The sequence below is a fragment of the Dipteris shenzhenensis genome, chromosome 16 (assembly GCF_047967505.1).
Source record: "Dipteris shenzhenensis isolate YYH24624 ecotype China chromosome 16, Dip_SZ_1.0, whole genome shotgun sequence".
NCBI classification, from domain to species: Eukaryota; Viridiplantae; Streptophyta; class Polypodiopsida; order Gleicheniales; family Dipteridaceae; genus Dipteris; species Dipteris shenzhenensis.
The window spans coordinates 40,062,682-40,090,474 of record NC_141611.1 but is presented as its reverse complement, the minus strand read 5'-3'; the positions used below and the strand labels follow the sequence as shown (position 1 = coordinate 40,090,474).

At 43.4% G+C, this 27,793-nt stretch overlaps 1 protein-coding gene across 2 annotated transcripts in view; it reads right to left on the bottom strand.

Annotated features, from left to right (window-relative positions):
• Window positions 1-303: 303 nt before the first annotated feature.
• The window catches only part of LOC147892945 (oxysterol-binding protein-related protein 1A-like), a 29,625-nt gene continuing 2,135 nt past the window's right edge, over window positions 304-27,793 (bottom strand). The window contains exons 4-11 of one of the 2 annotated variants that reach the window (XM_087387014.1): window positions 27,190-27,641; window positions 26,424-26,579; window positions 18,804-18,971; window positions 18,518-18,658; window positions 18,181-18,411; window positions 17,860-17,973; window positions 3,916-4,057; window positions 304-651 (exon numbers count right to left, since the gene is read on the bottom strand). In XM_087387014.1, coding sequence (XP_087243140.1) covers window positions 632-651; window positions 3,916-4,057; window positions 17,860-17,973; window positions 18,181-18,411; window positions 18,518-18,658; window positions 18,804-18,971; window positions 26,424-26,579; window positions 27,190-27,641 — 1,424 coding nt within the window. In that variant the 3' untranslated portion in view covers window positions 304-631. Of the gene's footprint in view, window positions 652-3,197; window positions 4,058-17,859; window positions 17,974-18,180; window positions 18,412-18,517; window positions 18,659-18,803; window positions 18,972-26,423; window positions 26,580-27,189; window positions 27,642-27,793 lie in introns of those variants that run through there. The other variant, XM_087387013.1, reaches the window with a different exon arrangement.

Sequence of the window (27,793 nt, the reverse complement as noted above, 5' to 3'; positions counted from 1 at the left end):
TAGCTTGGATTTGGTAGAGCTTAGGGGATTGACAAATAAAAAACTTATTAATATTTGATCTAAAAACCTTCCATTAATGCCACTAGAGGAGATACTAGAAACCAAATTTGAACTATCAATGGAAAAGAAATTACAGAACAATAAAAATTGTACGATGAAACAAATGGTCACATAATAATATTATTGGTGTCTATTAGAGCATGAATTAATATTTACACTCTTACATTCTTGCACTTCTTTTGAATGAATATTATTACAAAATCACATATGATTCACATATGCTTATCTCATAAAAGAATACATGTCATAACATAGTTGCTGCAAATAAGATTTGATCAAAATAAAGTATCTCAAGTTGCTACCTTGCTAGGTCCCATGTTTGAAGTGCCTTGAGTGTTTGGTGGTACACCTTGGCTATCCAAATTCATGATATCTTTGATATTGAAGATGTCAATTGACTCATCCACGTCAATGTCTCCAAACATTGATCTGTAGCGAGAGATCTCATCTTGTAGCCTCAAGTTACTCCCTCACAGAGTTGCAATCTCTTCATATTTCCTGGCAATTCGGTCTTGTAACACTTCTATCGTGACACCTTGCTGACAGAGAGGTAGAGCAAATGTAGGCTAACTCAACCAAATCTGTGTGGACCTGTGGAGTCAAAACACGAGGTCTCTTAGACACTAGCTCCCTATTCTCTCGAGCTCTCTTACGCTTAGTAAGTCGCCCCATTCCAATTCCTGACTAGTGGTGCTTATCCGACCATTCGACACGTCACTGCAATACATCATACACATACACTTGTTGAATAAAAAATACAAGAACTTGGTGGTTGTTTGGCATGTATCCCTCTACCTCTATGAACCTCTGCAACAGGATTTGTGCTAATGTATTATGTCTCAAGTCTCAGAGCTTTGGTTGTGGATACTTATTTTTGGGAGTCCCGAAATAAAGAAACAATGTATTTTGCACAAACTCGGATGGGTGTAGCTTCACGACTACTCGGAGCTTCAATGGCTCTCCCATCATTGTCTCATCGTCAAAGGGACCCGCAAAAAACACTCCTAGGCTCTCCTTTCCTAATCTCTCTCTTTGCTCTTGGAATATAGCTTGTGCCTCCCCCTGATTCAGCTGCTCATCTAGGTCTATCTCTTCAGGCACAAAACCTGTTAGGACATCTGGGGGGGATTTGGCATGTCGAGGTGGGGATTCTCATCCATGAAAATAGGGTCTCCCTCGCCGCTCATTGTGTAGCCTAAAAGTATACGCTTTAGGATGTAAATCTAGGATGTAATACAGGCAGACATTTGAGATGCAAACATATTAAACGTAGGATGTAATACAAGCATACGTCTGAGATGCAAAGATAGTGTAGCCTAAAAATATACGCTCTAGGATGTAAACCTAGGATGCAAACATAGTGTAGCCTAAAAATATATGCTCTAGGATGTAAACCTAGGATGTAATACAAGCAGACATTTGAGATGCAAACATATTAAAACAAATTTTAAACATATGAAAATTTAAAATGCACACATTGATTCAAAAATGGAATTATACACATTAAGATTACAGAAAAAAGTTGCAAAGCGGCAACGTCCCTAGTTCCTAAACCAACTGACGGCGTGTAAAATTGGCAAAATTTGGGGCCTTTACATAAGGGAGTTGCAAAGCTGCAACATCCCCAGTCCCTATACAAACTGGTAGCATGTAACAAAATTGCAGCACAATGATGGACTTCTGCACAAACCCTCCACAATCTATTCACTGTATAGATGTCTTCCGAGTTGTACACCCCCTCACTGCATGGATGCATACCCTTCATGTTCCAAGGATCCGTGTACATGGCTCCATTTGGGTCCCCGTAAGCCCATGGGTTGGAAGTATGCACGCAAGCCCATGGACCCAAGCTGAGACCATGAAACTGGTTTGCCTCAACCCAATCAGCCCCTTCTCCACAAGGGGAGAGGCCATAGCAACTCAAGCATTCTGATCCCAATGTCACCTCAGTGTTTGGAGGGCATTTGTAGTTCATCTCTAGCATGTCCCCCCCGAATATTTCATATGCAAATGGCACCCCTCTGCATGGAACCTTGAGTATGCCCACGGCTAAATTGCTTGCAACCCCAAGCTGAGACCATGAAACTGGTTTGCCTCAACCCAATCAGCCCCTTCTCCACAAGGGGAGAGGCCATAGCTACTCAAGCATTCTGATCCCAATGTCACCTCAGTGTTTGGAGGGCATTTGTAGTTCATCTCTAGCATGTCCCCCCCGAATATTTCATATCCAAATGGCACCCCTCTGCATGGAACCTTGAGTATGCCCACGGCTAAATTGCTTGCAACGCCGTTTGCAAGAGCAAGCAAGAATGAGCTGCTGGCAGGCTCCAAAGCTTGAGTTGTCCCATCGTGTGGAGGAACTACATCCACTCAAACTTTCTCTTGCAACTCCCTCAACACTTCCGCCCTCACTCAGGCTTCAGTTTTCGCCCTGCTCTCTCCCTTCCTCTTTTGGCCTTCCCCTTTCTGTCGTTTCTTGTTGCAACTAAGTTTAGCGGCAGCTCGTGCCAGTCTTTTTTCCTCTACTTCTTGCTTCTTTAGTGTTCTCTCCCTCTCCACCTCTTTCTTCTCAGCTCAAAGTTTTAAAATAGTGATGAAGTCCTCTTGAGTCAATATTTGTGGCTCTGACAAGTCTATGTATGGTTCTGCCTTCCGTGGCACTAGCCAATGAATTGTCTCCCTTGGCATGGGAACATGCCCCTTTAGGAATTAACTGTTTAAAAGCCTTTGGCCTTTGATTACATAGTACATAACCAAGTATAAATGTTGTCATATGTCACTGACCAGCCGTGAATATTTCAACCCCATAATGTAACCAAATGAGTAAATGCCACATTAAATTTCCTGAATAATTTATTACGCTTAACATTAGAAGATGCCTGATACAGCTCTGGTTCAATGTCATGGCACTCCAGTAATGCCACGGAGAAGAGCTTTATGAATTTTAAGCAAGATAAATTCATAATACAAATCTGAACGGATTTTTAATTTTTATTTGTTTCTACATGGCCCACCTAATGGAAGAATATGTCCATGTCCATAAACAATGCAGCTACAGAAGAATAACATAGGAGTAATACATTTGTGTGTAAAGGGACATGAATCTTTATTAAAATACAGCCCTTCAAATAGCCCATCAAATCCATCAGAGTTCATTTCTATCTCCATACACGCAGATTTCCACCAAGATATACAAAATAAATTGCCACGCATGGACCGATCGTCAAAATAAGCCCTCGGTCGCAATTGCAAATTGAATTTTGACAGCCCTTAGCTGCCATAGAGAGAGAAACTAGCTGCAAATAAATGGCAGACTGCAACAGAACTCTCTCAACGAAAAACACATACAGCAAGTAACCCTGAACCTCCCACAGAGGCAAACCTCCAAATTCTTCTTACAAAAGATATCAATGTAAGTATCGCACAATGGAAGACTATTCAAAAATAAAGGCAAATCAGCCCAACTCCTCAAATTCTGGGAATACTCCACAGGAGGTTCTAATCTCTGCCATTCGAATTAAGCTTCACAAGGAGCTTCATGTTCATGCATATGCACAAGTATGCTGATCTCACATATCCCCTCAAAAACAATGAATCATTTACACCACACCTCAGAACGTTGACTTGGAGAAACAAGGATACTATGCAAGATGTCATTTAACAAGTTGGTCCAAAAACAAAAACAGGGACCTCGTATTAGGAGTAAAAAGCATGGGTTGAATCCCATGCCACCTCTTATTCCTGTGAGAATCACTAATTTGCAATGATAAACATCATGCAAATAAGAATTCATAAAGAAGGGATAATATTTGTCAATGATCAAAGCTTTTCAATTTTGAGGAAGCTCAGGCAAACCTGGACCAAAAATATCTGGACAGGAAGCCCAGTTGCCTTGACTTCTTGCCTCCCAATAACCACCAACATATTCATATGTATCTTTACCCTTTTCCTTCCGAAACCACCGGGGTTGCCAACCTCTTTCTTGCAATTTTCGAGCCTGCAGCATAAACTCAAACTCAAACTCAGTCTCTCTCTCTCTCTCTCTCTCTCTCTCTCTCTCTCTCTCAGGACAAGGAAAGCAGGAAATCATTCATGAAGTATTGCAGATACACAATACAGCAGCACCCACACCACAGATGGTGACTACAGTCCAGGACTTGGTTACAACTCAGCTCCAGTCAGTGAAGCAGGAAATTGCAGCAACATTGGACACTAAAATCAACACATCGGATGTGTATGTAGAAGTACAAGAACAAGAAAAAAGGGTCGCAAATGCAAGCACAGGGCTGGTTGAAGGAAGTCACAAGGAAAATCTGGATTAAGCCATGGAAAGAATAGCACAGATGGAGTGGGAAGCTGAAGATGTACTTGTCGTCGTCCAAGAGGGGGACACAAGCTTCCGAGACAAGATGAAAAGAAGCAAGATTCTGAAGCAAACCAATCAGTTGAAAGGTACTAAGATATGGACAGCGGAGGAGCTCACTCCAACTCAGTTCAAACTGAAGGCCACTGAATTGACTCTAAAGTGAAGGATGCTCAAAAGGAAGGAAAATGGGCTGTTTATAGGGATAGAAAAGAATTAATCAGAGATTTCATCCAAACCTAAAGACTCTCAGACTTAAACTAATGTTATTCAGGCCACCTTTATAGATAGTATTTGAATGTAGATATGCTATAATAATTCGGGGATGAGCTGCTATAGGCACTCCGTCGATTCTCTCTAGGTTTTTCCAGATGGTGTAAGTCTTTTGACGTTTTGTACTCTGTCCCACACATCCGCGAGGCCTTCCGCGGACACTAATATATATAATAACCTCTCTCTCTCTCTCTCTCTCTCTCTCTCTCTCTCTCTCTCTCTCTCTCTCCTTCCTTATTTTCCAATGACCTGAGTCACAAGCAGCAAGAGACGAGACATAGCAGAGACCCAAAATGCACGACTCAAGCCTCAACCTCGGTGGCTCACATGAGGACTGCAGACATCTCCTCTCTACTATTTGACGGGACTAGAGCGACAGTAGCACTTGTCAGACGACGAGCTACCTCCCAGAGATTACAAAGGAGGAGAGATGGATCCAGACTGACTGACCAGGCTGATCCCAAGCAACATTCCATCACTGATCTTCCTCCTCATACAGTGCCATCCCCTAACCAGATCCAAAGGACAACCAAGCTTTGTGTGTGTGTGCGCGCGCACGTGCACCTACATACATACATACATATTCTACCTAGTATACATACATATTCTACCTATTACCCACAGACCCCAAAAAAAAAGGCATTGAGGGCATTTTGACGCGTGCCAGCTTGCAAGAGAAGAGCTTAGGAAATGTTACCACGTGCCACCCTTGTACTCGTGGACTATCACTACCTCTTGCAAGAGTCCAAGGGTGGTAGTCAAAGAGCTGATGGTAGTCCAACAGTCCAAGGGTGGGAGTCCAAGCGCCCGTGATAGTCTAAGAGTCCAAGAGCTTGTGGTAGTCCATGTGTCCGTAAAAGTAAAAGTCCAAGAGTCCAAGGGTGAATGGCCCGTATATACACACGCATGCATACGCTTGTCTCATACACAACACACATGCACATACGTAAATGCATGTGTACTTATCGGCACAAGGTGCGCACACATACGTGCATGCAAGCACAGACATACACTTGCACGTGTACACAACACACACATAGGTAGGGGGTGCACACACATACACATGCACAAGCAAGCACACACCACATACACACACGCGCAAGTGTGCGCACACACAACATCACACATGCAAATAGATGCACACAAACACATGTGCAAGCGTGCACGCACCCGCACACATACACACACACAAAGAGGCGCATATACACATGCGGGCACGAAAACACACCACACACACACATAAATAGTTCTCTACTTATATTATTTGATCAAACAACCATGCAATCGATATAATGTCGCAGCGTTGAGCAGGTTCCCTACTGTATGTATGTATGTATAGACATCCGTGTGTATGTACACACATACATACACGCATGTCAATCGCTTTATGATTGTGTACACGCGCGGGATTTGGATTATCCTGCTTTCTTGTCATGTAATGGTATCTTCTTATACTTGTAACTAGAGATCCCTGCTTTCTTGTAATATAATCTTCACTGGATTTCACCCCCCCAAGAAAAAGTGTGTATACACGCACTCGCATGCATGCATACATATATGGGGGGTGTACACAGACGTGAGCACACATGCATGTATGTACACATCTACATATTGTGTATAAATATGTTCACACGGGCGCATGCAGGGACAAGCCCAAGGTGTAGCATAATTCTTTATTCGTCCCTTAAAAGAAGATTATGTCCTCAAATTGAAGGAAGACATCATTTTGACAAAGATGGAACTTTTGTTGATCCCTTATATCACAAATCAAACTGTTACAGAAGCAGCACATTACCCTAACCATAGACTCAATCTACGCATTAGATACATGACTACATGCTTGAATCTCCCAAACCACAAACACACAATTATTATCTCCTATGTCAAATTTCGAGGTTCACGAGGGCTCCAACAAAGTTTAAATGGAACAAACAAAATAATTTCGCTGAGTTTACTACTCGTGCCATTATGGATCACCATGATTAATTAGCACAATAAAACTCAATATGTTACAGAGTTTCTTTCTAATATTAGGATGATAGCTCAATCATCTCTCTCTGAAACCGACCTTCAATAAACAAAAGGGCAGTGAACTTCTTCTACTCAGTCATAAACCTCATAAATAGCCACAATGCAAGCTTCAGTCACTTCAACCACTTAGCAAAAACTTAGAAACAAACTTCAACAACAAGAAAGGGAATGCTAGAATGCCCCTGCTCAGTGAAAACAGTACACAATGCACCCACTGGCCCCAAATGCCTTGGCGCCCCTTACGGTAATTATTTAATGCTTCTGAATGGAAATGCTTTACACCAGGGGTTCACCCCTGCACTGTTCCTCTCTGCAAATCCTCTATCTGTCTTCAATGCATCTAATCCAAGTTCACCGCTAGAATACCAACTGGCAAGGCATACTCAAGCATCCACTTCTGATCTGGCCCAACTGAGAGGCATTCAGGCATCCAAAGCACTGGCAAACTGAGCTCAAGGCAGCCTCAAGGCTATCACATGCATCCACACTGTCCTTAGGCCTTTCACAGGAACACCCTTGCCTCTAGGTGCTTGCTAGAACCTGTAGGGGTCCTGAAAGGACTACAAACAACACACATGCATTGCAAAAAGCTCCAAAGCAAGAAAAACCAATGAAGAACAGAACCTCCAACCAAAACCCGCTATTTGAGGAAGAGGAGCGAGCTCTTTCCTCGCGCCTATCCTCCGTCCAAGCTCCCCGAAGGGTACAGGATACTTCCAGCTACTTGGAGAAGAGAAAAGGAGCAGATAGAAGGCAGAAGGGAGTACAAGAACGAGATGTAGAGGATAATGGTCGGCAGATCTGCCCCAAGACGCCAAAGGACAAAGCTCTACCTCAAGATCTCTGCCTGAAAACCACCTCGAGAGGCGTGCCCAGTGAGGACAACTTGAACCTCTAGCAGAGCTCTCATGCAAACTGACTAACTAGCTCCAAGGAGAGCTGGGAGGGATGGTAGGTTGGGGGGAAGGACATGCATACACATGCATGACAAATGACACTTCTTTCTTGCCATTTGTCCCTTCATTAAAGTCCTAACCTCCTGCCAAGGACAACATTGGTTGTACTTGGGCCCAACTTTAAGACCCTTCTCTAGTGCCTTTGTTGTCTTGCCCCTAGGACCTAGTGGTGCACCTAGACTTTGTTCCTAGGAACTTCTAAGCAGTGTGCACTTCCTCTAGCCAATCCCTAACAAACCATTACTACACTAAATCATGATTAACCACGAGTTAAGCGTGGGTTGAAGTATAAAGATACTTTACATTATATGGAGTGGAAGTATGGGGAGGCAGCATTTCAGCCTCTACATGGAATGATATTGAGAAAATGCAAAAAGCTTTCTTAAGGAGACACCTTGGTGTCAAACCCACTACTCCATACTCAATACTTCTGTTGGAAATGGGAAGGAGACCGATTGAATTTCATGCATTGATCAAAGTTATGCAATACCTAATAGAGGTGCAGCAAATGCAACCTGATAGGCTGCCTCATAAAGCATGGAATCCCAACACAAAGCTTCAAAAGAACTACAAAAGTAAGGTCATCTGCACAAGATGGGCAACCGACATAAGAAAATGGTTCAGCAGATGGAAAGTGGAAGCATATTTGACCATGCCGCCTGAAAAGGTCAACATGCAAGAGTTTCAACTGTCTTTACTGAGCACTTTGCGGAATCACTGGTTGACAAGTGAAAAGAGGGTAAAGCTGGAATATTACCAAGACAACATAAATCCCACATGTTGGTCTACATACATGTTCATAGAGACTCATGCTAAGTCTTATATTAGCACACCTATCCCCCTTCTATATCGCAGAAACATCACCAGGTTCCGTACCAGATCTCATACATTTGCCATTGAGCAGGGAGCTTGGATACACCAGCCTAGACATGCTAGAGTCTGTACCCTTTGTGACATGCAGACAGTTGAGACGAAGGCACATGTAGCTCTACAGTGCCCCCGATATGCACATATCAGGGAGGACTACCAGCAGATACTAGGGGACTCCGCTCAGTGGACATCAGTTCTCTTCACTGCCTCTCCGGCAGCATTGGGATCTTTTGTCACTCGTCTTTTTACCTGTCGTCAGGAACTCATGGACTCCTGACCCCTGTCCTTGAGGAGACTCTTTTTACATTGTATTGAGACGGGTCCCATGGGTCATTTTTGGCCCCCCGAGGACGCTAATAAATTCTACTTCTACTTCTCTCTCTCTCTCTCTCTCTCTCTCTCTCTCTCTCTCTCTCTCTCTCTCTCCCTCTCTATCTCTAAACAGTAAAGTGAACAAAGCTAATCTATACAATAAAGTGAAAAAGCACCAAACCAAGGAAGCCAACAAGCAAATCTTGCATGTGGGAGGGCTACCACAAAATTGCCTTGATAAAAAGGATTTCACAAAAGATAAGATCAACTGCCTAAAAGAGAAGATACTATAAAGAAAGTTCTTGGAGATAAATAAGACAACACTGAAGACGAAAGATAGCTGAAGAAGAAATTTATATCACCAAAGGAACTCAACACAAGAGAAGAGATATCTGTGAAAGAAACTGTGGAGGGAGCGAACAGCAATCCTCCAGAGCAGTCAACTGAAGTGGGCTCTGCGCTAGCTCCACAAGCTGGAACACCACGTCTGGGTCAGCAACCTATTGCCAGAAGAGCAAAGGTTTGCTGCAGATTTGCAAAGAAGGGCAGCAACAATAGAGGAGTAAGTCGATGCTGATTTGGAGCAGCTGCAGGAGAGGATGATGGAGCGGAAGCAGAGGAGACAGAAGTTGCTGGAGCAAAGGCAGAGGAGATGCTGAAGTGGAGGCAGAGGAGGCAGAGATGCTGGAGAGGATGCAAGAGCGGAGGCAGAGGAGGCAGAGATGCTGAAGCGCAGGTGTGCAGCAGCCTGTTCCAAAAGTGATGTGGTAGCCAGGGGGCTGCTGCCTTTTATAGGCCTGACCCACGAGGTCGGCCAGCTGGTCGGCCAATTCCAGGTCGGCCAGTTCTGGTTGGCCATTTTTTGCCTTTCTGGCCATTTGTTTGGCCCTGGCCTTTCTGGCCACTTGTTTGGCCCTGGCTTCTGCGTTTGGAGATTGCCTGGCTTAACACCCCCTCTCAATGTCCAAGGTAGAATGGTTCCAGGGGTAATCAAAAAATGGTTCCAAGGGTGATCTATCTTCTTCATCAGCCTTTTTTTTTTTTTTTTTTTTTTTGTAAGAGGGTTTTCATTTAGATGGAGATGCCTACAAAGTAAGGAGAAGGAGGCGGTACACCAATCCCAAGCCGTGGGCTAAGATGCTCAAGAATAGGGCGGTTAACCGGCTTGGTAAGAATGTCAGCATGATTATCGACAGCTGGAACATATATCAATCAAATAGTACCCAGTTCCACTTGCTCGCGAGTAAAATGAAAGTGTACGCCAACATGTTTGGTGCGGTTGGAGAAAATGGGATTGCCGACGAGAGCAATGGCACTTTTGTTGTCGACATAGAGGATCGTTGGTTCAGTACAAGGAAAGTGTAGCTCTGCCAGAAACTGCCAGAGATATATGGCCTCTGTGGTACAATCATACAAGGCCTGGTATTCAGCCTCAGTAGAAGATCCAGCAACAGTTTCTTGTTTACGGCTGGACCAAGAAATAGGTACCGAGCCGAACGAGAAAATGTAGCTGCCATGAGAACGGCGATTGTCCGAATCGCTAGCCCAGTCGGAATCAGTGTATCCCTGTAGTGTTAGTCCTGGTCTGAAATGCAAACCATAAGAGTAAGTACCACGTATGAACCGTAAGATACGAATACATGCATGCCAATGAGTGTGCTTGGGTTCATTAAAGTACTGGCTGAGAATAGAAACTGAGTAAGAAAGATCCAGACGAGTGTGAATGAGCCAGAGTAGCTTGCTAACAACCTGACGATAGAGATGTTCATCAAAGGGAGGAGACTCCAAGTCCTTTGAGAGCTTGACTGTGGGATCCAAGGGAGTGGCAGCTGGCTTAGGCTCGTGGAGGATGATCTGATTAAGGAGTTGAAGAGCATATTTCTGTTGAGAAACAAAGATACCACCAGAATACTGGACAACTTCCATGCCCAAGAAATAGGAGAGAAGACCGAGATCGGTCATCTCGAATGTGGTGCTGAGTTGTGTTTTAATGAATTGAAGTGTGGTGGTGGTAGAGCCCAAAAGCAAAAGATCATATACGTAAAGTAAGATAAAGCAGACCCCCTCTGAAGATTAATGTACATATAAATTCGGATCAAAAGAAGTGGAATGAAACCCATTAGTTTTGAGGAAGGTGTCTATTCAGTGGAACCAGGACCGAGGTGCTTGTTTAAGCCCATAAAGAGCTTTGCGGAGACGGAATACCTTATTTTCATGGCTAGGAGGAGACTCCAAGTCCTTTGAGAGCTTGACTGTGGGATCCAAGGGAGTGGCAGCTGGCTTAGGCTCGTGGAGGATTATCTGATCAAGGAGTTGAAGAGCATATTTCTGTTGAGAAACAAAGATACCACCAGAATGCTGGACAACTTCCATGCCCAAGAAATAGGAGAGAAGACCGAGATCGGTCATCTCGAATGTGGTGCTGAGTTGTGTTTTAATGAATCGAAGTGTGGTGGTGGTAGAGCCCAAAAGCAAAAGATCATATACGTAAAGTAAGATAAAGCAGACCCCCTCTGAAGATTGATGTATATATAAATTCGGATCAAAAGGAGTGGAATGAAACCCATTAGTTTTGAGGAAGGTGTCTATTCGGTGGAACCAGGACCGAGGTGCTTGTTTAAGCCCATAAAGAGCTTTGCGGAGACGGAATACCTTATTTTCATGGCCAAGAGGAGAAAAACCTGGTGGGGGAGCCACATAGACTTCCTCATCGAGATAGCCATTGAGAAAGGCACTCTTGACATCCATCTAATAGATAGACCAGCTGTGATGAGCGGCTAGAGCGAGGAGGAGGCGAAAGGATGTCAACCGAGCAATAGGTGCAAAGGTTTCCTCATAATCGATACCATGTTTTTGGCAAAATCCTTGCACTACTAAGCGAGCTTTGTACTTGTCCAGGGTTCCATCTGCTTTGAGTTTTGTTCGAAAGATCCACTTTGTTCCTATGACCTTTTTGTGACTGGGTCGATCGACCAAAGTCCAGGTCTCATTGCGATCAATGCTCTCAAGCTCCTGTTCCATGGCACGATGCCACTCAAGATGTTGAACTACTTCCTGCCAAGTGGCGGGTTCAGAAGTACGATATAGGCTGTGGTAAAAATGGAGGCAGTGGTAGTGGAAGAAGTTGTCCGGGCAGAGCGACGAGGACCGGGAGGAGGAAGTTCTAGGAAAATAATCCCGGAAACCTTCATAGTTTGTCGATACCAGCGTGGCAATGGGTCCTGAGAAGAGGATCGAGGAACGGGAGAAGCAATGGGTGGGGAGAAAGAAGTTTCGGGGGGAGAGAAAGAGGTTTCGGGGGGAACGGGAATAGGTGTCATCAGTAGGGAGAATAGAGAAATTTTTTAGAAGATCTCTTTCATCGAAGACCACATCACGGCGAACCAAAACTTTGTTTGTGCGAGGATCAAATAAGCGATAAGCTTTGGCTTCAGCCGAGTAGCCAACGAGAAGTAGAAGTTCAGCACGAGATTCTAGTTTACCGCGAGTATCATTGGGAGTATGAGTGTACGCGCAGCATCCAAAGATGCGGATATGAGAAATAGAGGGTCGGTGGCCATAGAAAGCCTCAAAAGGCGTCATGTTCGGGATGGGCTCAGTAGGGCAACGATTAAGGAGATAGACAGAAGTGTTCACGGCTTCCGGCCAGAGACGTTCGAGCAACTCGGCTGCAAAAAGTATGGAGCGTGCCATGTTCATGACTGTGCGCTGTCTCCTTTCGACACGAGCATTTTGGGCGGGCGAATTGGGAGATGTGAGATGGCGCTGGATACCATGCTCGTGAAGGAAGTGAGTGAATTCATGGGAAATGAATTCACCACCATTATCACTACAAGCAATCCCAATAGGCTTCCCTGTTTGATTCATGACCAATCAAGCCCAAGTAGCAAAGAAGGAAAAAGTGTCAAATTTCTCTTTCATGAAGAACACCCATTGATATCGAGAGTAATCATCCACAATTAAGAAGAAATATTGTGAGCCATTCAATGAAGGAACAAGAGATTTGCTACTAATATCAAGGTGGATTAGACGCAATATCTCACTGGCTCGAGAAGTGGAATGAGGAGGAAAAGGAGTTCTGCTTTGTTTGCCTAATTGGCATGGACGGCAAATATCTTTGGCTCGCGATAATTGAGGTAGGCCATCAACCAAATGATCCCGAGACATTTCATATAAAGAGTCATAGGACAAATGTCCCAGACGATAATGCCACAACCGTTCTGTGTCAGTCGGATCTTTCAAGGTAGCAAGACCATGAAGCCGATGAAACTCAGAGCCGGTATTGGAGGGAGTCTCAAGAAATCGTGTCATGAGGTACAGACCATGAGGTTGGGCTTCACCCTGAGCTAAAAGGAGTCCCGATGTCTCATCTATGATTTCGACATGCGTCATTGTAAATAGCACCGCGCGGCCAAGAAGGCAAAGTTGATGGACGGAAACAAGATTGACCCCTAATTGGGGGACATAAAACACTTGATCCAACTGAGCAAGATTGGGGCCTTTGTCGGTATCAAATTTGATTGAACCAACGCCACGAATAGGAGCGACAGAGTTATTGCCACAGCGGACTCCCCCTGTTGCCGGTTGGCAAGAAATGAGGAGATCACGATGAGGGGTCATATGATGAGTGGCTCCACTATTCACAATCCAAGGGGCTTTATGGCCACATGGTAGAGTATGAAATGCTGATCTAGATATGGATGGGGAGGAGTCAAGCTCGGTGATATGGATCAAGGCCTGGGAAGTGAAGTCTAGAGAATCTCCAGTGAACCAGTCAAACAGGCCTTCGGAAGTGATGAAGGGAGGGGATGGGGTGAACTGATTAGTGACATGACCCTGTGGTCTCCAAGGGCCAGCGTTAGGTGGAGGAGGACCACTCCTAGGGCGCCAACGAGGTGGCAGAGGAGTCGTGGTGGGGGGCTATGGGAGAATGCCTTTGGCTTTGGAGCAATATTCGTCATCAACATGCCCAACTTTCTGGCAATGCTGACAAAACCAGTTCTTTTTGGGAAGGTTGTGCTAGGCGGGTTTAATACCAGAGGAATTATTAGAGTCAGGAGTGGGAGAGGGCTTCCCGGAGCTGAGTTGATCTTTTTGAATCCCGAAGAGAAGAGCCCCCTTTGAAGCGGGAACACTATGTTTTTGGTGAACCTGAGAGTAGAGACGAGCATAACGCAAGAGTTGACATTCGAACTCATAAAAGGTAGGAAGGGAGGGTTGAGAAATGATTTGCTGCATAAAACTAAAGTACTTAGGCGGGAGTTTGTTCAAAAAGAAAGTAACTTGATCATCCTCGGATTTAGGAGAACCAGTTGTGGCAAATTCAGCAATTAACCGCGGGTAGTCTGCCAGCTTAACCTTGAGATCATCATCAGCAGTGATCTGGAATTGTTGGAGATCGTGGTCAAGATTGATGCGACGAGTACGATCTCGGGCCGCATAGCGGTCAGTGAGATGTGCCCATCGCTCAGAGGCAAGGTCAAAATGCCGCAATTGAGAGTGAAATTCAGGCAAAAGCCCTCGCATGATTTCGACAATGGCAGTGGCATTACGATGCCGCCACGAGCGAACTACCTCATAAGGATAAACATGAGGATCAGGTTGCGGTGCAGTACCTTGAACGAGTTCCCATAAGTCTTGAGAATCAAGCACATGGCGCATGAGATTTGACCAAGTGGTATAATTAGAACCATTAAAACGAGTCACATCAGTAAAAGCATGTTTGGCTGTTGCAGAGCCCGGGTGAGAGGAAGAAAGTAAATGATAGGGAGAAGCAACCGGTGGATGCATGAGAGGACTCAAGACAGGAGCGGAGTGAGAAGGTGGGAGAGGCGGCACCACCGGAGGAACAAAAGGATTCGGAGAAGGCCCTGAGGGGGAGGAATAAACATGGGAGGCGAGATACGACATGAGAGGGAAAAAAGGGAAAAAAGGGACAGCGGGAGAGATAGAGGAAAAAAGGCTATAGGAGCCCAGTGGCATGGGAGAAGATGGAGGATAAGAAGCCACTAGAGTGAAGATGGCAACAGAAGATATGAGAGGGATGGGAGGAAAGGAAGAATGAGAACCGAAAGCAAACTCATTGCCTAACGAATTTCTCCTTTCTCGTCTACGAGTGTTCACATGCATGTATAGATCTGTGTCCTCGTGATTACTCGTTCCTATGCCTTGCATAACAGACGGATTTGCACCAAGGGGATAGGGCAACATACCTTGCACTGATTCTTGTGGGATAGGCATTGTCGAATAACCCATTGTCCTCATGCCGGCCTGTCCTCTTTCGTCAGGGTATACTTATTCTTCGTTGGCACCGAACTTGAAATGTTGCTCCGCTTCTTCCGAGTTGAATAGAGGTCCTTGTTGACGTATCGGAGAAAGCCGTGGAGAAGAAGCAGCTCGGGGTGTGTTGGTACCTGCTTCAAGTTCCTTCCATTTCTGAAATTCAGCAAATTCTTTAAAGAGTTTGGAGAGGTATTCATCACCTTCGATCCCTCTCGACATATGACGAGGGTGGTGGTTGAATAGAGGTCGATTCGTGCTGAGATCGCTTCGGGGAAGAAGGAGAAGACATCTTCAGTTGATGATCTATCTTCCAAGCTTTCCAGGTCAAGGCTCAGGTGTCGGCAAGCACACCTTGCTCTGATACCATATAAAGAAAGTTCTTGGAGATATAAGACAACACTGAAGACAAAAGATAGCTGAAGAAGAAATATATCACCAAAGGAACTCAATACAAGAGAAGAGATATCTACGAAAGAAACTGTGGAGGGAGCAAACGGCAGTCCTCCAGAGCAATCAACTAAAGTGGGCTCTGCACTAGCTCCACAAGCTGGAACTGAACCAGATCTGGGTCAGCAACCTATTGCCAGAAGAGCAAAGGTTTGCTGCAGATCTGCAAAGAAGGGCAGCAACAATAGAGGAGTAAGTCGATGCTGATCTGGAGCAGCTGCAGGAGAGGATGATGGAGCGGAAGCAGAGGAGGCAGAGAAGTTGCTGGAGCAGAGGCAGAGGAGATGCTGAAGTGGAGGCAGAGGAGGCAGAGATGCTGGAGAGGATGCAGGAGCGGAGGTAGAGGAGGCAGAGATGCTGGAGCGCAGGTGTGCAGCAGCCTGTTCCAAAAGTGATGTGGCAGCCAGGGGGCTGCTGCCTTTTATAGGCCTGACCCATGAGGTCGGCCAGCTGGTCGGCCAATTCCAGGTCGGCCAGTTCTGGTCGGCCAATTCTGGTCGGCCAGTAATGGTCGGCCATTTTTGGCCTTTCTGGCCATTTGTTTGGCCCTGGCCTTTCTGGCCACTTGTTTGGCCCTAGCTTCTGTGTTTGGAGATTGCCTGGCTTAACAGATACCACAAGTGGAATGGGATTCACATGCTATCTTGAGTATTGAGCCAAAGGGAACACAGATACAAATCTTTCTCAGTGACAAGGCAGCCAGGACCAAGATTCTTCGACAAACACACAAGTTGAAGGGCAAGAAGATATGAATATCTGAGGCACTCTCTCCAACGCAGCTCAAGCAAAGAACCACTATCTCACAAAAAAGTGTGTGTAGAGAGAGAGAGAGAGAGAGAGAAAGAGAGAGAGATCTCCATCTATCATCTACCTGTCTAGATCGATAGGTGGATAGCTAGATAGATAGACAAATCTATATCTCTCCATCTCTATTGCTACATCTATAGATCATCCAGCCAGTTTTTTCAGCCTTATGCTTCCCTCCTCCCAGTATTGGGCTCTACACCGGTTTTTTCCTGCTTATTGATCTGATATGATAGATATGCCCCCCCCATACACACACACAAAAACAATGACATCACAATGTATATCTAATTTTCATGGGTTTTACAAATTAGTATTAGTCTTGGGTGTGCCCACTTAGTGGACCCACCCCTTCAAGTATATACCTAGATGAATCCAGGAACATTCCCAAACTCAGGTATCCTCATTGTATCTGGTTTTTTCAGTTTCATGGACCCTTTGGTCTTTCAAAGACTCTAATAAACTCTTTCATTATTTCTATACACACACACTCTTTAAATCCATGTATATTTATATTATAAGAAGCTGTCCCCAAAGTTGAGATCAGCAAATACAAGCTCAGAAAATTTCATTATAAGACAAGTAGACAGGTAATCTATCTGACGAGCAGACAAGCAATCATAAAAGGATTTCCTAAGTGACATCCGAAAATAGTAGAACATGGAAGAAGTAGACTCTCGAGAGACTCAGTGGTTCCCGCCTCTCCACAAAGTCCAAAGTGCCCAATATCGAACCCATGTGAAAAATAGATCAAATTCCGCTCTCCGTGGGTAAATGCCAAAGATCCAAAAAAGCTTGCCAAAGCAAGCAGTGGGAAAGCAGGCTTGGAGGCGCTGCTCAAGAAATAGTAGGAAGTCACAGGTGACAGGGCAATTCACACACACACACACACACACACACGTAGATATATGTGCAATTCAATATCAGAAATATTTATACCCACTAGCACAACTATGTCTCCATCATTCTTCACAAGTCAAATGGCACACTCACCCACCACAAGACACACTTGCAAAGCTATTCAAATGCAGTCCCTCAACCACCAAAATGTATTAAGAAACATTGTCATACATGCCTGTGTGCTTGATAATACAAAGGCTCACACTCGAGAGCAAAGCTATTTGCCCTTACAACCTTACTCAACCACAATCATGTGTTAACATGTACTGTAATCAGGCTGTGTGTGCTCGGTAACAAAAACTTTAAGGGAGCAAATTGGGGAAATGCATCATCGACTATACTTGGATCAAGATTTCAGGAGTAAGTCAAGAGCAAGGTGTATGTCTACCATGGACGAGATAAAATAGCCATTTTATTACATCCTCTCCCAAAAACAAAAACGTGCGTACACATGCACCAATGCCGTACATGATGAGCAATATCATTGAAAATCCTCGTTAAACCATAATTGGAGGCATCAAATAGTGTTTCCCAAACAGAAAATCCCCACATGATGCTCACCATTCGTTGTTTTTGTTCCAATCGTAACTTCTCAGCAAAAGCATCCTCATATTCACCATTTTCCAAATGTCTTTGATCTGGTCTTAACCGGGAATCTGTTGGTGGCAATTTCTCCTGAAAAGACAAGATATTCACCATCATGGGTATGAAGAGCAGGAAAGACAATCACTGCTATAAAAATCACTTGATGAATACCTATAGTCTTAAGCCAGATGACTGCCTGAAGCAATCAACAAAGCAACAAGCTAATACAATCTAGATCTGACTCACATAAGTTAGAAAACCTCCAATACGCACACCAAAACTGCAATATTTCAGTACCTTGAGTCCAGGCGTGAGCTCATTCAGTGCTATTGCAAATGACGTCAGATTATATCTTGTAGGATATTTTGCTGCCTTGTTACGCTTCCACAACAAAATAGCCTCTGACATGGGATCATAGCCTTTGGGTTTTGAAGCCAAATCCCCATTCACAAAGTACATACTTTCATCCCATTTTCCTAATAGGCACGCTAACTTTTTCCCACTCTTGTCATGTACAAAGCCTTGAACCTGCAAGCAGAAAGAATAAACAGCAGTATATGAGATACTGCAAAATGACAAACTGTTGCGTCAATTTCAGCAGCGACTGAATCTCCCTGAATACTTTCATAAATACCTGATGCGGATTACGATCAATGATAGACTGCTCTTTGAATTTCAATTTACAAGAAAGTTCCCGATTCCCCTGAATTCGCATAGTTCCATAATGATCACAGTAAAGCTTGCCCAGAATAAGATTATAGATTGATGTAGTAACCTGCCAAGAATATGAACTATACATCAACACATACAGTACAGAAAATAATCAACAACATACAAACCATACAAGAGTCAGTCTTGATCCAAAAGAAGTATCTTTCAATGTGCAGACTTAGCTACAAGTAGCATATGCAGTAGTAAACCTTGCTCCATTGGAAAATTTCTCCATCCTCGAACTCCAGGGTAAGAATGCCAACAGGATCCAATTGGATTGAGCGGCCCCAAAATTTACTTTTTACTGTGCTGTCTCCCCAAAACTTCCAGCCTTTGCCTTCACAGTGGCAAGCAACAATCATAGGGTGGTGACTGACCTGTGGAAACACCCCAGGATCAATTTTATACCATAAAACGTTACAATTCACAACTTCAAAGCATGAATCTTAAAGAAAAGAAAGACCCAAAGAGCGACGCACGAATCCAAACTAGAGAAAAGAGCTATCTTCTGAGCAACACAACCATATTTCAGTAAGTTTGCACCTTAATATGGCAGGGTATCCAGGAGATGAGACTTTTGAAATGTGCAATTCCATTCCCTTAGAAAATGGAGGAAATAAACCCTTGACACTGCCGCAAGATCTTGGATGGTACCTATTGAAGACCTAGAGCAATGAGCAAGACTCTTGAAATCTTACTTTAAGGATTTCTTGGATTATAGGTAGGTTTTGAATGCACATGCATGCGCAAACACAGCATAAATGTGTGCATAAGCCCGTCACACACGCACGCAGATCTATCAGGTTACTTCTTTATGTGTGCACATTGCATAGCTCCGAGCTATGTGCCGTATTTGATGCCCAAATGCTGACAACCAGGTCAGCTTTGCAATCTCCAATTTAGCATTACCAGCCACTCATCAAGTACAATACATTGGCATACCATGGGAGATCTTATGCCAGCTGGAAAAGACTGAATCAGAGCTACACTTAACTACTTGTGCCTCCTGTACTAGAAGATCAAGGGTCAATGATTCTGCCTACACATGGAGGCTCACAATTCAATTGCAGCACATGGTCAGAGGGCCAGCAGGCTTAACGGTGATATTGAGACTAAGTTAACACATGCAAACCCCATCAATGCCCCTTGATGGGAAATAGACTTATCAATTACCTATTTCATGGCCAAGAAGACTCCCACAAACCCAAGACAACCCATACCTGCCATCTAGTCCCCAAATGATGTTAAGACTACAGTTATCCCCCTACTTTATAGGCAAAGCCCTTCTATCACCCAAGACCGAGGACAATGCTGCATTACATCACTCCAATTCTCTACTAGTGATCAACTAGAGCACCACAAATCAACTAAATCCAGAGAATGTGATGGTACCCCAATATATTGGACATGCAATCAATCTAGAAGGTCACTGATGTGGCATATAGCATGTTGATTTAGGATTCAACCACGGGAAGGATGTTGGAGGTAGAGGCCTTCATTGCTCATATATATGCAAATAAAAGGCTTGACAGGAGGACTAAAGGTGAGGCAACAGTCCTTACTCGCACATAGTGGCACCTGGACTCTAGATGACTAGTGTGTCCCATGTGCACTACTCTCACACCGATGCACACCCTTTGAGGATTCCCAAGGGCAAAAAGGCCGTCGGGTTCTAAGGTTCCACACGCCAGCACAGCTATGCCCTTCTCGGCCCAACAGGATACTATGACTGCAGAACGGTGAAATGTCCCAGCAAGCACATTTGCATTTTGTCTTGCATTTGTACACAATCCCGTGGGATAGGGTAACCACATTGACAAGTTCATACTCAAAGTTATAGCTTAAATATTATAAATATACATACACAGGATGTAAACATTTGATCATATTCACATGATGTATTAGTATATATCTTAGTTATGTTTACATGTGTATATGTACGTATGTACACATGTAAATTTGTGTGTGATTTATACATGCTTCAATGTTTATGGTGTGTCTATATGGCAAGATGAAACGAGCCTCTAATCACTCAAAGGGCAGTGGAACTAAACCTTTATTCACTTCAGCACTTATTTACAGCTCACAAAGCATATATCACAACCATTAATCATTTGACATTTACCCATTTGTTCACAAACAAAGCATATATCACAACCATTAATCATTTGGCATTTACCCATCTGGCATGATCACCATTTGGCATTTACCCATTTGTTCACAAACAAAACCACTAAAAAAGGGATGGAAGCTAGAATGCACCTACTCAACAAACATAGACAAGTGCACCCGATTGGCCCCAAACACCGTGGCGCCTCTTTCGGTATTTCTTTATATTTCACAGACAAGTTGCATCTGGGAGACCTTCCTTGCAAATGAGCACGCAGCCCCAATTCATTGAGCCTTCACAAGGCTTTCAAGCATAGAACACCATCACATAAGTGCACTTAACCCATAGGCTCAATCCAAAGGCATTCTCTTTTCCAAGTGCAATTCCATTGGCTGTCCAGATGCAATCACACCACACCCCAGCTGCACTCTCTTTGAGTGGTTTCCAAATGGCATTCACAAAGCTTTTCAAAGCTCCAAAATAAAATCAGCAAAGTACCCAGCCAAAGAATGAATCGTGTAGCACTGCCTGGGCCCCTATGAACCAAGAAAGAGACGGCACACGAGGCCAACCAATAGCTTATGGCAAAAAGAAATTGCAGCAGCAAAATCACAACTCACCAAGCCCTAAAAACTCGAACCAAGTCCTCAATCACCAAGAGGACATAGTAGCCAATACCCAATTCCATTCTCAGCCAAAGAGGAGTGCAAAGGCATGAAGAAAGAGCATTTACAAGAGCCGACCAGCAAGAATTCCACTGAAAAATGCAAAAAGAAGCACTTCTGTAGCGAAGAAGTGGGAGTTCTTGGGCTCAAAAGAAGCCTGCTTCAAAGAGGAATGCATTGAGAAGGTTTTGGAGAAGTTTCATCGCCGGAAAGTCCTCCAAAACTGAGAAAAACCAATCAACCAACGTGTGGGACCACTCGAAATTCAACAGAAAGCTATAGCTTTGCAAGAGGAGAGGCCCAGGAGACTGTAGAAGCAAAAAGGTCCCAAAAAAGCCACTTTTGCAAATTTGACCAGCAAAAGAAGTGCTCAGCTCTGCCCGTTCTACCAAACGCACCTAGGGAAAAGCATATCACTATGAAGGGGAGGCAGAGGGGAAGCCATCGAGCCAAACAAAAGTCGAGGAATCCAAACGGGTAAGGAGTTGTGAAAAAAAAACGGAATTCAACCGAAGGAGCCTGAAAAACCAGTCCAAAATCTCAACAAAGGGAGAAGATGAGAGAGAAAACCACACATGTGAAGTTTAGAAGATCTAGGAAGGTCCAGGAATGGCAAAGGAGCATGTAGAAGGTACTAGACCCATCTGGAACTCTAAGGGGGCCACTGAAGGTACATGGTCCTCTAGGGAGCCCATTAAAAATGCCACATGATCATTTCCTCACAACCACTTTTTTAATTCCTTAAAATGCCTTTGGGCCTAGGGATTAATTACGCTTATGTGCTAGGCATCATGCCGCATTTAATTACACATTATTAAGCCCACGCTTAGACTTTTAAAACCAAAGTTGTCACGATCTTGTAGTACATTAAAGTACTTAGAATTTCACGCCCTCTTGACATACCCCTCTCTTGAAACAGCAAACCACAGTTTGCTGCCCCAAAACATAAGAGCGAGCATGAAATATACCATGAAAGAGTATACAAGAAAGCCGCAACTATAGTATACAAAGATAGTGAAAATATGGCTAGGAGAGACATGCATCCATCCATATACACTGCTCAAAATCTATGTGATCCTCCGCGATCAATAGTCAAGATGCATCAATATCATGAAGTCTCACAGCAGAAATACTGTCAGCTCAGTATCTCGGATGAAACGGGTGCTTTACCCGTGGATGTGTGCACCGTATTATTATAAGCATATTTCAGCAAAGGCAAATAATGCTCCCATTTGCTTTTGTGGTCTGAGACATAGCATTTAAACATATCCAAGATGACAGAGTTTTCCTGCTCCGATTGTCCATCAGACTGAGGGTGAAAAGATGACAAAAATTTCAGCGTAGTCTCCATACTTTCAAACAGCCCTCTCCAAAAGAGGCTGGTCATCCTCGATCTCTATCACTAATTATTGATCCAGGCATCCCATGATACTTGAAGACATGCTGCAAAAACAATTTGGCCATTTGATCTACTGTAATTTTCTTTCTTACTGGCACAAAGTGGGCTTGTTTGCTAAACCTGCAAATTATTGTCCACCATCCATCATGTCCAATAGGAGTACATGGAATATCAAACACAAAATCCATAGCTATGCTTTGCCATGGTCTATCCAGAATTGGCAAAGGGTGTAACAACCCAGGTGCCTTCTGCCTATCAAACTTTACTTTCTGACAAACCATGCATGTTCTCACATATTCTTCCACATCTTTCCTCAAAGATGGCCAATAAAAGTATTGCTCCACTGCTGTAATTCCCCTATGTCCTGCATATGGAGGAGCATGACTTTCCATTATGACTTTCTGTCGCATCTGATCAGTGACACAGAGTTGTCCATGCATCAAAATGAAACCCTCTTTCAACATATAGTGATCATGCCGTTGACCATCAAAAAGCTGATCATAAATAGTTGAAAAATCAACATCATTAACATACTGATCTTTCATCACATCTAACACATTGTTGTAAGCAATGCTCACTGCTGAAACACTAGGTTTCTTGGAGACTGCTTCAGACTGTGGTTTCTTGAAAAGTGCATCAACCACGACATTTTTGTTACCCGGCACATGTACAATTTAAAAATGAAACATTGAGAGGAAGTTAGCCCATCTCATGTGCTTTTCAGATAATTTTCTCTGCGTGAAAATATCTAAGTGACTGATGATCTGTCTGCACATAAAAATCAGCTCCAAGAAGGTAATGTTTCCATGTAGTCAAAGCATGTATCACTGCTAACATTTCCTTCTCGTATGTCTGCAAGTACAATTCAGTATCTTTGAGAACTCTACTCTCATATGCAACCACTCTGCCATCATGTGTCAAAGTGCCTCCTATGCTGTTCCCACATGCATCACAAGTTACAGCGAAGGGTTTTGTAAGATCTGGCAAGATAACGGGTTCAGAACACAACTTTTGCTTCAGCTCTTCAAAAACTGCATTTTCCTTTGACCATCAAAAAGCTGATCATAAATAGTTGAAAAATCAACATCATTAACATACTGATCTTTCATCACATCTAACATATTGTTGTAAGCAATGCTCACTGCTGAAACACTAGATTTCTTGGAGACTGCTTCAGACTGTGGTTTCTTGAAAAGTGCATCAACCACGACATTTTTGTTACCCGGCACATGTACAATTTGAAAATGAAACATTGAGAGGAAGTTAGCCCATCTCATGTGCTTTTCAGATAATTTTCTCTGCGTGAGAAAATATCTAAGTGACTGATGATCTGTCTGCACATAAAAATCAGCTCCAAGAAGGTAATGTTTCCATGTAGTCAAAGCATGTATCACTGCTAACATTTCCTTCTCGTATGTCTGCAAGTACAATTCAGCATCTTTGAGAACTCTACTCTCATATGCAACCACTCTGCCATCCTGTGTCAAAGTGCCTCCTATGCTGTTCCCACATGCATCACAAGTTACAGCGAAGGGTTTTGTAAGATCTGGCAAGATAACGGGTTCAGAACACAACTTTTGCTTCAGCTCTTCAAAAGCTGCATTTTCCTTTGGTCCCTACCGAAACGGTACAACTTTCTTCTGTAAAGCATGCAAGGGAGAAGCAATTTCTGCAAAGTACTTTATAGACCTCCGATAGTATGAACACAACCCAAGGAATCTTTTGACTTCATGCAGATTTTTCAAAATTAGCCAACTCCTTATGGCCTCAACTTTTGCAAGATCCATCTTGACTCCATCCTTTGACAATATATGACCGAGAAAATGAATCTCATGCATAAAGAACTCACTTTTCTTGGTGTTTATTAACAACTTGTGTCTTTTCAACTCTTGAAACACAATAGTGAGGTGTTTCCTGTGCTCCTACTCATTTTTAGAGAACACAATGATGTCATCGAAGAAAGTGTCCACAAACTTTCTGTGTGCTCTATAAATTATATCCATCATTCTATTGAAAGTGGCAGGTGCATTAGTCAAACCAAAAGGCATCACAAGGACTCATATAAGCCAAATGAAGTGCGGAAGGCAATCTTGTAGACATCTTCAGGCCGTATCCTTATCTGATGGTATCCACTTTTAAGGTCAATACGACTGAACATTAAGAAACATTCCAACCGATCCAATATATCATCAATGCATGGAATTGGAAAATGGTTCTTAATTGTGACTTTATTCAAAGCCCTATAATCAATACACATTCTCCAACTGCCATCCTTCTTTTGCACAAGCAACACAAGGGAACAGTAAGGAGAATTACTCGGCTGTATTAATTTCTTTTCCAAGAGTTCCTTCACTTGTGACATTATCTCTTCCTGTTGTGCCTTACTGACACGAATTAGGCGGTGAGCTTCCTAAAATTATATCAATTTGATGATCCTTGGACCTCTTGGGAGGTAATTCTTGAGGAAGTGCATCTGAGAAACAATCCTGAAAATCTGAAATAAAAGCAGTTCTTTCTCTATCTAAAGCAAAAAGAGTAGAGACTTCCTGAACTGGTTTTGCAGCGACAAAATCACAACTCACCAAGCCCTAAAAACTCGAACCAAGTCCTCGATTACCAAGAGGACATAGTAGCCAATGCCCAATTGCATTCTCAGCCAAAGAGGAGTGCAAAGGCATAAAGAAAGAGCATTTACAAGAGCCAACCAGCAAGAATTCCACTGAAAAATGCGAAAAGAAGCACCTTTGTCGCGAAGAAGTGAGAGTTCTTGGGCTCAAATGAAGCGTGCTTCAGAGAGGAATGCATTGAGAAGGTTTTTGAGAAGTTTCATCGCCGGAAAGTTCTCCAAAACTGAGAAAAACCAATCAACCAATGCGTGGGAACCACTCGAAATTCAACAGAAAGCTATAGCTTTGCAAGAGGAGAGGCCCAGGAGGCTGTAGAAGCAAAACGGTCCAAAAAAAGCCACTTTCGCAAATCCGACCAGTAAAAGAAGTGCTCAGCTCTGCCCGTTCTACCAAACGCACGGAGGAAAAAGCATATCACTGCGAAGGGGAGGCAGAGGGGAAGCCATCGAGCCAAACGAAAGTCGAGGAATCCAAATAGGTAAGGAGTTATGAAAAAAACGAAATTCAACTGAAGGAGGCTGAAAAACCAGTCCAAAACCTCAACAAAGGGAGAAGATGAGAGAGAAAACCACACATGTGAAGTTTAGAAGTCTAGGAAGGTCCAGGAATGACAAAGAAGCATGTAGAAGGCACTAGAGCCACCTGGAACTCTAGGGAGGCCACTGAAGGTACATGGCCCTCTAGGGGGCCTATTAAAAATGCCACGTCATCATTTCCCAACAACCACTCTTTTAATTCCTTGGAATACCTTTGGGCCTAAGGATTAATTACGCTTATGTGCTAGGCACCATGCCACGTTTAGTTACACATTATTAAGCCCACGCTTGGACTTTTAAAACCAAAGTTGTCACGATCTTGTAGTACATTAAAGTACTTAGAATTTCACGACCCCGTGACAGCAGACCTCAAAGCCCTCTATTAATTCCGCACCTTCTCAGAGAAGAAGCATAGGCCCATATCTGCATTTCTGCATTTCTGCATTTGTACACAATGTCCCTACCATTAGTAAGTAAAGGTAAAAACTGCACCTTCTCAGAGAAGAAGCGTAGGCCCCTATCAGCAAAATCTGCCTCATAAGTCTCACCCAGCAGTGGATTGAAAGGTTTACAATTTCGATCTTCCGTTGAAGAGTAACCAGACACTGCAAATGCTGCAATATTCAGTAACCTCATGAGAGAGTTCCCCTGAAATATACAAAACAAAAGAGGTCATATAAACCTTCATTTTACAAAACGAGGTAAGAAAAGAGGAAGAGAAGAAGGAAAAAATTAAGAGCACAAAAGGGAAAGAAGATGGAAAAGGTTAAGAACACAAAGGATAGTGGCTTTAAAACAAGTCCACAAAAGTAGGAAACTATATAAAGCTACGCTTACACTCATATGTAAGCAAGCATTAACATTCCGTAATATCTTTCGTTTCAAAAAAGGTCACATACTCAAATGCATCAAACTTCAAGCAATCAACCATAGGGACTGCAACCTCCATGCAGTACACAACTTGACAGATTTTACTTTTCAGACCTCCCAATAGGATTTCTATCTATGCAAACAACAAACTTGTGGACCGCACAAGAATGCACAAATCAAGACAGCACAAGCAAAATCCACATCCTGCTCATATGCATCCAGGGGCACCTGTAGTACCAACCTCTTAACATATCTCACATGATTTCTCCAGAAAATGCATTCAAAATAATGTTTCAAGTACAACCTCCTTTTATCAAATCTGCTAAGCCACAGCCAAAGCTCCATAACAAAAAGAAGACAGGAAGTTAAGATGAAAAGAAAAGCATACCCGTTTTCCCCACTCATAAGCTCGATCAAGAAGGTATGAATATTCAAGATCTTCAAAGCATTTTTGCAATGAAGAAATCGGCTCATTGAAATATACTGGAAGGCATACTCTTGTAAGATCCTTGCCAATGTTGTCTTTGATCAACGACCACAGGCTCACCCCTTTTTCCTTCTCCTTTGGTTCCGGTAGCCTCTTCCTTCTCCTCACACGAGGATAATCAATACCAACGAGCTCCATGCTAGGATCTGGCCCACTCCCATCGTTTGCAGAACATATATCAAAGGCATCCTCAGAATCAGATAAATCCCCAAAGGAATCTGCCAAGGTGTGTCTGCGATAAGATGCTGAGAGGACCTCATTTGTATCAAAAAATACGTCATCATCCTCATCTGTTTCAGGTTCTACACTGTCGTGTTTCTCATTATCCTCGTCGGACTCGCTGGCAGTCCCCTCTGCAAACATCGCAACAAAGTAATGGGAATGCTTCAAACAAGCAATTATGATAGATACAAATTAGAGTTGTACGTCAACACAAACAAATCGATAGAGTGCACATGCAGAGATGTCAGCCCGATGGGCTTCCATTGAAGTTGCACTTGTCTAG